Source organism: Myotis daubentonii, chromosome 3, assembly GCF_963259705.1.
Source record: "Myotis daubentonii chromosome 3, mMyoDau2.1, whole genome shotgun sequence".
Taxonomy (NCBI): domain Eukaryota; kingdom Metazoa; phylum Chordata; class Mammalia; order Chiroptera; family Vespertilionidae; genus Myotis; species Myotis daubentonii.
The window spans coordinates 104750244-104763880 of record NC_081842.1 but is presented as its reverse complement, the minus strand read 5'-3'; the positions used below and the strand labels follow the sequence as shown (position 1 = coordinate 104763880).

At 42.4% G+C, this 13637-nt stretch overlaps 1 protein-coding gene across 1 annotated transcript in view; it reads right to left on the bottom strand.

The window, feature by feature from the left end:
* Window positions 1-11979, bottom strand: part of MINDY4B (MINDY family member 4B) — a 44394-nt gene extending 32415 nt beyond the window's left edge. Inside the window, exons 1-4 of the mRNA XM_059691664.1 lie at window positions 11867-11979; window positions 11594-11621; window positions 9587-9754; window positions 597-716 (exon numbers count right to left, since the gene is read on the bottom strand). Coding sequence (XP_059547647.1) covers window positions 597-716; window positions 9587-9754; window positions 11594-11621; window positions 11867-11979 — 429 coding nt within the window. The remainder of the gene's footprint in view (window positions 1-596; window positions 717-9586; window positions 9755-11593; window positions 11622-11866) is intronic.
* Between the last annotated feature and the right edge of the window lie 1658 nt (window positions 11980-13637).

The window sequence follows — 13637 nt, the reverse complement described above, 5'->3', positions numbered from 1 at the left end:
TCTGCGCAGCGCTTCCCTTCTGGTGTACAGCATCCCCTACTGAGCAAGGGACATTGTACTACACTGACCTACCCTTCTCCTTGGGCTGCTGCCAAGCTGGAATCTGCAGTGATCAACTTCTTTATGGAGCACTGGCACCTGAGGATATATGCCCTCTTCACCCTGCCTCCATGGTGCCCCTGCTTCATATCAACTTGCACATTTGTAGGAGAGGAGGAAATAGATGTCTAGCTCTTGAAATTCTGTGTTACTGGTGATCAATGACATGAATTATTGAGGTTTTGAATAAGCCAGAGAGAAGTTGCTAGATCTCCTGCCTCTAAATCCTCAGGGATGCTTAGGACTTGGGTAAAGAGCCAGGAAAATTGGAAGTTACAAGGAGGGAGAGAGAAGAAAAAGAAGTCTGAGTCTTTGTTACAACCCAGACAGTAAGTTATAATTGTAAACAGTCTGTTATCATTTAAGGTCAATTTTTAAATTATTGATGTTTTTACAAGTTATTATAATGAAAACATGTGTTACAGGAATGAGAATGAAAGGAAACATAGATAAGGAACACGGAATTGGGGTTTTTAAAAATTGTCACCTGCTATTACCTTTCCCACTTCCAAAGCAAAAGCCAGGTCAGAAAAAGGCTCATGGAACCTGAAACAGGCCTTTTTCCAATCACAGCTGAAGACATAGACCGTATTTCCAAAGAGGCTCTGCCGCAGCTTCTGAGAGGAGGGGATACAAACGGTGAGTTCCAAGGAAGATAATTCTGAGACACATTCCTCATCAATCTTAAGTAAGGCAGTGAAACCATGGAGGTGGCCTGTCCCCTTTCTACATTTAGAGCTACGCTTCTCTATTTTAATTGTAAAGTCCTGAGCAAAAGATTCATGTTAGGTTCACTGAGGACATTTTATCCTCAAAGCTCAGTGTGCCAACCCTAAACCTATATCATCCCTATTTGATGAAAGGATCCTTGTATCCCTTTTCATTGCTAGCCATCTCTCCTTTTACCCCACACAGTACACTCCAGGCTGTGGCTCTGTCCTTGTGCTGCTGTCCCTATATTCATGACTTGCTCCAGAAAAAAAAGGAAGCCCAGCTGGTGTGGCTCAGTGGTTGGGCATAAAGCTATGAACCAGGAGGTCACAGTTCAATTCTAGGTCAGGTCACATGCGTGGTTTCTGGGCTCTATCCCCAGTAGGGGGTGCACAGGAGGCAGCAGATCAATGATTCTCTCTCATCATTTATGTTTCTATCTCTCCCTCTCCCTTCCTGTCTCTGAAATCAATTAAAAAATAAATAAATAAAAAGAAGTAAACCTAAAGGAGGAAATAGCTCTCTCTCTCTCTTTTTTAAAGGAATATACAGGACTGTGTTTCTGGCCTGAGTACAATAGTGGTTTCAATGATATTAAACAAGCATTTTCTGTTCTCTTGCCCCAGAATCCTTAAGGTCTTCCAAAGTACTTGATAGTACATTGACATTTGAAACCATCAAAATGGAAACAAGCCTTTTATAAACCAAACACATGAAAAAAAGGAATCCATTCATAATCAGAGGTGTATTCATCATTTAGCATGTGCTAATCCTGTGTGGGCTATAGATATGTGAAAGTCTAACATCCCACAACTATGTACAAGACAGAGGTGTGAAATTCCACAAATCAAGTGCAAAGTACCATGAACGAACAAAGGAAGGAGAGAGCACCTTTGACTGAAGTACTTGAGAAGGCTTTGGAAGAGGTGGCATTCAACTAGGCTGGCAAATGACATCTAGCATTTATTGAGTATTTTTATGCACCAGGCACTGGGCTAAGTGCTTTACATTCACTATGTTAATTTAATTATTTGAAGTAGGTACATTATTACCCCCTTTTACAGAGAAGTATTTGCCAAAGGTCACCCAGCTAGTAGAAGCAGAGCTGGAATTTGTGCCCATTCTAACACCACTGGTTGCCTCCCCAGCTTTAATCCTGTATGTACCATTTGTGACTGTCAACCAAGGAGAGGGAGCAGATGGGCACAGAGGCTGCTCTTAGAAGACACAGACTTAGTGTGTACCATGGCCAAAGAGGGCCACCAGCCCAGGACATCCCCAGCAGAGGACTGAAAGTGACAGAAAGTGGTTCCTTGCCATCAAGGCTACATAGCACAGAGGAAAGGCTGATCAGTGCAGAGAAATCCCAGTTATGCTCCTACTGACCGTGTGAAATTGACAGGTTGCCCAGCCGCTGTAAGATTTATTTGCTTATCCCAAAATGGGGAGAACCCCTGCTTGATTAACATGGTTATCCTTGAAAGAGAAAAGGTAAGAAAAATGGCTTTGGGACCATACTGCTGAGTAAACGGAGGGTGCTACTACCTTTGTGAAACAGCTTGTCTGCGCTGAAACATCTTATGCAGTAGGAAGAAAGTCCTAACACAGGGAAAAAGACCGGAGACTGGCAGGAATGAGGGAGAAGCTGTGTGTGAATGCAGAGATTAAGACTGTTGAGACTAAAAAGGCTTAGAATACAAATTCAATTAGAAAAATTCTGCAAGTCAAACCATCCCATCTCCTGTTTCTGTTGCAGAGTCACCATCCAGATGTACCTGGGGAGGCCTAGGACAGAGGCCTGCAGGCCTCTCAGGCCAACCCCCACTGGTTAGAGTGACAGCAAAGGTGCTTCATCTTACTGTTTATTTTACATAAATATAATTTACAACAAGATTAACCTGAGGCATGTTCAGTGACATACATATGTTGCTCTGCTGCCTGGTAACTAGACACAATGGTAAGTGGTCTTAATAAATGACTGTAATGATCATTACTATTTAATAAAGACAAATACAGTTTATAGTTTTTCTCTTTGTTTTCTAGGATTTGTAATGGATACCTATTTCCTGTTTGCTGTGATGATGATAATGATGATGATCATTAACACACACACACACAAAACACACACACACACACACACACACACACACTCACCAGGTTTAATTTCCTTATTCCAGCTGTTTGTCCCTTGTCACTGGGCTTAGAGTTTCCTTGGGACAACCTGGTCCAGTCCAGTCCTCTTCTACCCCCTCACCCCCACCCAACATGAAGTAGAATAATTCTCTTTGAAACTCCTTCCATAAATCTTTTCTTGTCTTAAAAATTACTGGCTCATCATGGAACAGAGATTGTCAGAATTAGTGCCTCTTGGACTATCAGACTAGGCTCTTGGAGGGGTTGTGTTCGCCATGGATTTGTCCACATCTGGAGTAGTGCCTGGTACAGAGTAGCTCACAATAAGCATTTGTTAAATAATTTTTTAAAAATCTAATTCAATCCTTTCATTTTTCATGTGAAGATCTTGAGGCCCAGAGCAATTAAATTAATTGGGATGCCCAAGGTTACATAATTAGTAAATGGCAGTGCCAGAACCCAAATGCAATCCTTTCAACATATACCAGTCAGGGTCCCAGCAGGAAACAGTGGCTCTCTCAAGTCAGGATAATTAACTTGAGGAAAGTTTAATACAGGAACTATTTACAAAGATGTGGGATACTTATGGGGAAACCACAATGACTAATGCGGTGGGAGGAGGGGGGAGTGGTTACCTGAACCAAGAAGGAGAGTCCAAGGAAGGGGGCTGCATTGGAGGAGGGGGATCCAACCAGCTCTGCACAACCTGACTTCATTCCCTTCCCTCCCTCCAGTCTCCCTCCAGGGTTCCCACTGGATAAACTGGACAGGAAGCCAGAGGAGGAGGGAGCACTACAGTCAGTCTCATAGGCAGAAAGCAGGATGGAGCAGGTTAAAGGGTGCATCTGAAGTGGCACAAGAATGATACCCACCATCTCATGCTGAGATGCCTCTCCAGGGGATCATCCAGAGCAGTGAATTAATGAATTAAGTAAACATCTCCTGGGGTCCATCTATCGGCCAGACTTTATGCTGGGGCCACCAGGCTGTGTTTCCTGCTCCCCCGAAGCCATCTCTTTGCCTGCTGCCCTCTATTCTCTATTACAGCTTCATCTATTACAGTCTCCCCAGAATATTTGCTCTCCCAGCGTTACATGCGGTCCAGCCAGTGTAGTGTGATCCTGCTGGGTAGAGTTGCAAATACACCAAGGTTTGTTTATTGGCTGCCAATAAAAGAGGCTACAGGAGTGTGTTCCAGGATGGGTCCCGGAGAAGGGCCTGATTGTGGAGGAGGATGGAAAATTGCCACTGGAGGGAAGGAAGGCAGTGGCGTGAGGCTGGTGGAAGAGCCCAGAGGCAGGTGCACCCCTTGTCCACGAGCTCAATGGGGCCAGCAGTCCTGACCAGAGTTCACTGCAGCACATCCACCTAAGATGTTAGATTGGGGGAGGAAGAAGGCTATACTATTGGAAATAGGGCCACAAAAATGTGAGAAACAGGAGAGCTGGGGAAAGCAAGGGTACGTAGGGCCCTTCACCTACCCCTACTTCCTGAGCAGATTCCCAGCAAAGAGTGTGTGCCAATGGCAAGAAATCCCACACATGCCTACTTCAAACAGAGGGGGAAGAAGACAGCAGAATGGTGACAAAATGCATGCTTCAGGGGATGTTAGGATTCAATAGCTCTGATAATTTGCCAGGCAGCTGCACTGCCAAAACGTGTAGAATTGGCCAAGCTTCCAAACGACCTCCTGGGACACACGTATTCAGAGCCCCAAGGTGTCATCTTCAAGTCCCAGGGAGTGTTTAATTAATGGGACCACAATTTAAAGGACACCCTATCATCTGGCCCACATAATGGGAATAAGTCTTTTTTTTTTTTTTTTGAAAGAAAAATCGATCATTTCTACTTCTGGGACTTCCTTAATACCCCATCAATCCATTTCAGGCTATAGTGGTCCGACTCCTCTGTCTCCCAGTCTTTTCCAAAGGGAGAGAATTGCGATGGGAGTCATTGGGGAGGTGTCCGATTGCGTTGTGTTTGTGTTTGGGAGAAAGGAGAGAATTCAGACCCAGACTCTCCTGCCTCCACAGAACAGAGGGAGACTGGAAGGCTCTGGAAGTATTTTTTTTTTTTTTTTAGAATTCAAGGCTCAACATTTATTCCTTTCAAATTCCTCATAATGAATTAGTCCCTTCACGCAGATTATGACATTTTTGGGTCCTGATTTTGTCATTCAGCTCATTTAATGTCCTTCTCGGCTTTATATCACATGCAAATCTGACCACTGGACTTCCATTTCTTCATTTAAATCATGGATAAATGTGTTCAAGACAGGGCCAACCTCCAAGCAGCATCAACAATGTGCCTTTATCCATGAATGAAAGCCTTTGATTTATGATAATTTAATGGATTAAGAATCCACCAATTTTACATGAGGAAAGTTTATCAAATGGTTCGTCACAATGGTGACACACTATTTCCCCCATGTTTGCTGATATATAGCTTCCAGACTAAGGCTGTGGCTTTAATCTGGCCCCAGTGATTTGATTTGGGCTCCTCACAATCACAGCTTCCTATGTGATACAGTCACATTATCACAGTTTCCGTGCACTGTGCACTGTGCAGAGGACATGGGTTGACAATAAGATGAGATAGGTCAGTGAAGGCCCTGGATTCTACCACCACCTCAATTATAGACATATAAGGGAACTGGCATCAAACTGATACTTAATTTTTCATTCCAAGTTTTTCATTGATAAAAAGAGACAACAACCTATTACATGTGGTCTCTGAAATGTCTAAGGAAGTTGATGTCAGGCTCTCACATTACTCTAAGAAGGAAGGCTGAAATACAATCAGAATTACCAACCCTCAGAAAGCCAACGTAGAAACATTGTGTGAGACTGAGCTAATTGCCTATAAAAAGAACCAATTAGCAGTTCAGATTTTAAGTTTTCGCTGTGTGCCAGGCCCTGTTCTAAGCATTTTATATTAATTAGGACCCTTGGTTCTCAAAATCACTCTCTGACGCAGATATTATCATGCCTGTTCTACAGTTAGGAAACTGAGGTACAAAGAGGTGAAGACATCACTATGACGCTTATCTAGACTGTGTTAGAGCCAGATTGTAAGCCCTGCTGTCTGTCTCTACTCCCTGTTCCCAGGCCTTCCACTACCCTGGCTAAGTGGTCATGCAGAATAATCTAGTTGATTCACAACGAATCTGGTTCATAAATCTGCACACAAACAGGTACATTTATATTAACATTGATCATTTTAATCTTGTTTAATCCTCTGCTACTGATCAATCATAAGTATAAAGGTTAAAATAGCAAAGACAGATTGGGGAAAATGACTGAATAGTGACACGCTGTCACCCATGAGAGATATAGGCAGAACAGATGCAAAAGAATGTCCCAAAGAGATGATAGTGACTTAAAAATCATTAAGGTGTTGGCTTCTAGGCAGAAGGTGGTGCTGGCTTAAAAAGTATCCCCCCAGTAAATGATCTCATGGGAATCCTAATATCCTCTCCTTGTGTCCCCACTTCCCCACGATCTCAGAAACACAGAGGCAAGATCTCTTTCTTAGCCAACTCTCTAACTACATCTGCTGGAGGAAAACTTGTGCCTCATCTCTTGCCCAAGACTTTTGAAGCTAGATGCTCACTCATCCTAGAACCACTTAGAGCCCAGGCAAAGGCTCCAATGTTCTACTATGATAGTACAAGAGGACGTAGACACCTAGGCACTGAATCCTAACATTTGTGAAATCTAAGGACCCAGTGGATCACAGAATGAAATCCCCCCTCTTTTTAAAAAGGATAAAACTGAAGCCAAATTGTTGAAGTCATTTACTTTAGATAAAAAACCAGTTAATGCCTGATTTATCTTTGTTTCACTGGAAGTTAAGCATAGAAGGTGCTCAGTTCAGTCAATTATCAAAGTGAGTGTAGAGAGGTCACTGGTCTCAGTTTTATCAACTGTGAAATATAGAAAATAATACCTGCTCTATATGCCCCGCAGAATTACTGTGAGATGAGAATCAAAAAAAATTTACCATTCTTCACCCACCCTCCACACACACATACCCACGGACTTGAAATAAAATCACTAGCAGGGGAGGAAAGAGTTACATTGTCCTTCCTCTCTTCACTCTCTCTTCTGTCTTAAAGATTTGGAAATAAAGCATGCTGACTTAACCAAGACCAAACATTGACTCAGGCTGGGGTAGGAAACCAGAGAGGAGACTGAATATAAGGAATTGACTCTCATGATTATAGGGGTGGACAAGTTCCAAGATCTGAAGGGTGAGTAGGCAGGTCAGAAACTCAGGTAAGCTGATGGTTTAGTTCCAGTCTGAGTCTGCAGGCCTGAGAACCAGGAGAGCTGATGCTGCAGTTCCCATCTGAAGGCCATCAGCTCAAGACCCAGAAGAGCCGATGTTTCGGGTCAAGTCTGAAGCCAGCTACAATGTCCCAATGCAAAGGCAGTCAGGAGGAGATTCACTCTTACTCAAGGGAGGGTCCACCTTGGAAGTATCTGTGAATGCTTTTTTCTATTTTTAAAGTTTGTATGTGTGTTTTTAAAAATAGATTGTACATTCACATGGTTCAAAATCCAGAGTAAAAGAAGGCCACCAAGAAAGACTCCCTCACACCCGTGCCTCTGGTCCCCATGCTCCCATGGCTCCACGCTATGCACTCGTCTGGAATTTCTGCAGCATACACAGGCAAATACCAGTAGAGAATCATAGTTTTTCTCTTTTTCACACAAAAAGTAGCCTATTCCCAGATATATATAAATTTTAAAGTGATATTCTCCATAAGCATTTATTTCAATACTACATTCTTTTTATTAGAGGGTGTTCATTAAAAGCATTATCTTGGCCAGTAAAATATAGCTAGTTGCTCTAACTTTTGTTCCTCTAGCATAGTGTGGCCGCGTAACCACACTCACAGTATGACGCATCACCTGTCTTCATTACCCAAAGGGGAGGATTCACTAGATAGATACCTAAGACACAAGTGAAGGCACCACCCAGGGGCTGGGAGGCCAGCAAGCAAAGTGTAGCATCTTATGAGAGCCTTGCTGACCTATCTTCTGTGACGTCTGGCATTCAAGTAGAAGAGGGAAGGTGGATTAAGGTGGACTTTTGATGAGGAGCAAATAGGTCTCCATTACACTTGTACTGCACATGTGACAGTGGGGCCTGTGAGAACATGCATGATAAAAAGCAATGGGGTGAGGGAGGTGAGGGTGGGGCTGGAGTCCCTAAATCTGATGTTTCATCTGGGGAGCTTAAGGAAAGGCCATATTCAGAGCAGGAAACACTGTGGTCTGGCCAGCTCCACTTCTGTGCTCAAAAAGCAGGTACAGCCCTGGCTGGGTGGCTCAGTTGGTAGGAGCATCATCCCAGACACCAAAAGGTTATGGGATGATGCTTGGGGCATGTAGGGGAGGCAACCAATCCATGTTTCTCTCTCATATTGATCTCTCTCTCTCTCTCTCTCTCTCTCTCTCTCTCCCTCTCTCTTTCTCTCTCTCCCTCTCTCTCTCCCTCTCCCTTCCTCTCTCTCAAATCAGTAAAACATATGCCTGGGTGAGGATTTTTAAAAAAACAGGTGGAGACTGTGACTCCCCCTGAAGGGGTTCCAGGCCCCCTCAATAGCCCCCTCAGCAGGGGCCAAGGATGGTGCCGGCCCATGGAGCTATGAGCACAGGACACCTGTTGCTGCTGTGTGCTCAGATGGCCAGGCTCAGCCCGGAAGTTTCTGCGCCTGTGCCCAGGGGTAGGACAGCCTGTGGTCAGGAGGGGATGCTTCCTCCTCCTCTTGCTCTTAGGGTAGGGAGAGGTCTCTGCCCAAGGCTCTAGAATACAGTGTGAGGTTGGGAGATGAGGTGAATGTGGGGGCTACATTGGAGGGCTGTGTAATTGGAGAGCTCTCTCACCCTAGCAGGGACTGTTTTCCTGGCTCCGTCCTTGGCTGAGCTTCCCCAGTTTCCAACGTGGCTCTTTGACTACAACAGCTGGTTCTTTGGAGACTTGCCAAAGCCCTGTCTCCAGCCCTGACCTGTTTAGTCCAGTGAATTGCTATTGGTCCTGCCTCCTAGCTGGTCTCCATAGCCTTTTGCCCCCACCCTGGCCAAATTTTGAAATGAGCAAATGGTCCTTAGAACCCAAAGCTTCCAGATCTACTTGGATCCTCAAGTATTAGGTTATTTTTCAAATCTGCATATTAGTCGGCAGTCCCAGAAAATCTTTTATTCCTGAGATCAGCTCTTGCCCAGGACTGGGTCTGGCACAGGTCTCCACCTCCCTTCCTCCTGCCCACGCTCGGACAGGGTCCTGTCTCACCCCTCAACATTGTCTTGCACGTTTGCAGCACTCCCCAGCCAACCTACCCTACCCTACCTTATATGGTGACTCATCTGACTTTACTTCCTCCAATTTAACTGTCAGGTCCAGGAAGTGAATAAAGAGAGACTCATAATTTGGGAGGAAAAGACTGTAATGTCAGCAGTGCCCTTGAAAAATACTATAAATAAGTCATTTTAATTATATGCTCCTTCTACCAATAACAACCGTCTGTAGTCTTATCTTCATAATGCTCTCACATGACAGCAGATAAGATTCTCCAGCCCTGTTGTTTGGGGAAGATTACGTTTCATTTCATGTTTAATTGACAAGCTGTACTCACCGTGGCCATTGCTAGGGAGATAGGAAAGCTGCTTGATTTTGAAGAGATGATAGAGGGCTTGGAAGTAGAACAAGGGCCACTTGATGGCAAGAGTCCTTGTCTTTTGGGCTGAGGTGTTCCTGATCCATCTTCACTCTTAGCAGCAGACACATGACTGCCTTCATGATTCTGAGTAACATGCCACCACCAAAAACAAAGCAAACAGTGCTGTGATGACCTCTCCCCTTTTCTTTCTTTCTCTCTGAAATAATTTTTATCAGAAAATGTTGTCTCCCTTTTCAAGATGTTTGAAAATTGTGATACATACCAATAAAAGAGGCAGAAAAACGCCAGTGTCTGTGTCAAAGGGGCTTCTCCTAAGTTTTATGTGACTCGAGGAGGTTAAATGCAACTATGGAAACATAATTAATGCTATCAAGACCTTGACTCGAAATTATGTTTAGGGAAGAATATAAATGTCAGTGTGTCTCGTTTTGAGAGGACACCATCTTATAAATAATGAGTAACTCTTTCAAGTCTATACAAGGTATTTTTCATTATATTGTTAACTGGCCAGTAAATGAAGTCAAGTTACCTCCCTTTACTTTTCTCAGATTCCTATTCCCCAATAAGTGAGTATAATTTTCTCTTCCTTTTTTAAAAATACATTTTTATTGATTTCAGAGAGGAAGTGAGAGGGAGAGAGAGATAGAATGATGAGAGAGAATCATTGATCAGCTGCCTCCTGCACTACTGGGGATCAAGCCTGCAACCTGAGCTTGTGCCCTTGACTGGAATTGAATCCAGGGCCCTTCAGTCCACAGGCTGATGCTCTATCCACTGAACCAAACCAGCTAGGGCAAATTTTCTTCTTTAAAAAAAATTCATGCCCCATCTATAAGGCAAAAAATTTATTTTTATTTTTTGTGACTGATTTTATGGCATTTAAATATGTTAGCATCACCTCTTCTTCCAATTTACTTAACTTCTACACTAATGTTATGAAACAAATCTGCCCTATTGGTAGCTGAAGCATGAAAGAAACTGCTTTCTTAGTTTTTCTGGATTCCTAGAGGCAAAGATGCTTTATTATCTCAGAAATATAGCATCCAAGTCACAGGCTACTGATGGGATAAGATGCATTTTGTAAATCAAATGGAAAATCTTTACCTTTGTGCCAGGGTGTAAGGCATAACTTGGCATTTATTTATTTATTTTCTTTCAAAGATTATTTTATCATTTGAGCATTCTATTTCCCCAAATGTCAGCTATCTCCATTTAATACTTCCAGGACTAAAATACAATCACTATCTCCCTGATTCTCATTTAGACTACAGTTAAGAGAGTAGCACAAATAAGGCTTTTGATCATAGGTTAGTTGGGGCAAGATGCTTTAGTGTTGTGGTTAAAGTATTAATAATTCAATTGTTTGATCATATCATATACTACTGAAAATCACCTTAATATTTTGTGCTGTGTTTATTCAATGATTGAATTAGTATCTAAATACTAAGTCTATTACCTTCTAACCTTTTCAGGTGACATGAAATACAAACACTTTTTATCTTACATTGTATAACAGATTTTAAAATACTTTCTTAACACCAGAATTCTGTCATCTTTCTCTCCTTTGAAAATGGTGAAGGAAAACAATTTCTCAGAAGTTGAATAAAGGTAAGTGTTTTCAAAACTGCTTTTCTTCAGGGACACTGAGCTCTTTGTTCTCAGAATACAGTGTCATTTCACAAGTGTGGAAACTCTAGATTCTAATATTACTTTTTTCTAAAATAATAACCATATGGTGCTTTAATGATGAAAAATAGCTCTTAAAAGTAGAAAGAGATCTTTATGAAAAAAAGAAAGCACAAGAAAAGATATTCAGCAGGCTTTCTAGCTATATGTTTTCACATGTTAAATGCTGGTGCCTGAGTGACATTATGTGCATAGAATAAGTGGGTTTTGCTGTTAACGTGGTTGTTTGAAGAAGCAACTAGAAGAAAACACATTGGCTTTGAGAAAAGTAATTACCTGAGGAGTTGTATTATTGGTTCCCAACCTAAAGATGAAAGAGAAACATCAAGAAAATTACTCACTCTTTTCTACCCTTACATGCAAACCTCCTCAACCCAGCCTTGCTGGGAAAGCCTTTTTCTGCAAATAGTTATACCTGAAGTGTTTTAAATGTAAATTGATAATGGAGACTTTTCATGGAGCAAGGATAAAAGCTGACTACTTAAACACCTAAAATCCCTCTGGTTCTATTTCTAGAAATAGAAAAATGAGAAAACGAGAGCATCTTACCTGTGATAACTAAAGATTTCCCTCCATTTGTCAAGAAATGAAATTTTCCTAGTTATCTCCTCCAAATCCATCTCCTGGGAGCTTTGTTCCTGGTCCAGGAATGCCACAGCCATTTAGTTATATAGTGTACAGAAATGGAAGCAGGAAGTAGTTAAGATGGGTGAGAGGTCTGGCAGTGGAGAGGCGTGGTGGCTGTCACAGGTGGCCAGGTGAGAACTGCTACCCCTACCTTTGACCAGCAAGGAGATCACACCACAGTTGCTGCCCTGGGCTCTCTGTGAGCCCCTGTTATCAGATCCTGATTAAACTTTCATTAGAGGTGGAATACTTTGTGTATTTTTGTTCACTGTATAGATGCCATGAATGTTTAATCCAAGACACAGATTTATAAACAAAAGGATTGCAATTACTTATCTGTATCAAAGCAACTGGGATACTTTAATTGATGAGAGATGCATGCTGGTGGAATGTGATACAACCTAGTTCTGTAGTGCCTCTAGGAAATATTAGTGAACAGAAAATATAGCAAATAACTCTATCACCTACAGTTGTGTAATATGTAGGCCAAGGAAAACACAGGCCAGCAGATATTTGATGTAGATTTTAGTACACAGAAATCTTGCACACAGTTTGTAGAAGAACTAGCTTGATTTGTTTAAGGGAGAAACAAATTGTAGTTGTAATAACAGAAATAATAAGGAAGATTGATGGTTGTGATAGTTAATTTTATGTGTCAACTTCCTAGGCTATGGTAACCGTTTTTGGTCAACATGTTATTAACATTTAAATAGATTCTGAGTAAAGAGGATTATTCTGTATTATGTGGGTGAGCCTCACCCAATCAATTGAAAGTCTTAAGAGAAAGGACTGGGGTCCCTAAAGGAGGAAGGAAGTCTATCTCCAAACAACCTTCTGACTCGAGCTGCAGCATCACCTCTTCCTTGGGTCTCCAGCCTGCCAGCCGTCCCTGTCTGTATATTTCAGAATTGCCAGCCTCACAATCATATGAGCCCATTTCTTAAAATAAATCTCTCTCTCTCTCCTATCTTATTGGATCGCTTCTATGTAGCACCTTGAGTAATACAGTGGTGTTCATCAAAAACAAACTGGTGCCCTAGCCAGTTTGGCTCAGTGGATAGAGCATCGGCTTGTGGACTGAAGGGTTCTGGGTTTGATTCTGAAGGGCACATGCCTGGGTTTCAGACTCAATCCCCCGTAGGGGGCATGCAGGAGGCAGCCAATCAATAATTCTCTCTCATCATTGATGTTTCTCTCTCTCTCCCTCTCCCTTCCTCTCTGAAATCAATAAAAATATATTTAAAAAAACAAAAACAAAACAAAACAAAAAACTGGTTACCAGTAAGTATTCTTGTCTTTCCTGCCTTGGTTGAATACTAAAATTGAACCTCTTCAGCAGGAGGTCATCTTATATAATAAAGAGCTAATATGTTAATTAGACTGAACAGCTGAATGACCTTCCGGACGACCTTCTGGACGAAGCCAGGGCTGCGAGGGCTGACCAGGGCTGCGAGGGCTGGCCAGGGCTGCGAGGGCCAAACCCCTTGCACGAATTTCTTGCATCGGGCCTCTAGTTTTCTCTATAAACATTTTTGATCATGAGTTTTGTAAAATCCTGGGAATGCTAAGAGGTCAAGGAAAAGAGGTGCTTTGGATTTATTATGACTCAAGTGGTCAGGGCTGAGGGGACTGCTTATATATAACATTGTAAAGACCTTGAAACACAGCAAGTCACTACATAAACCAGAGATGA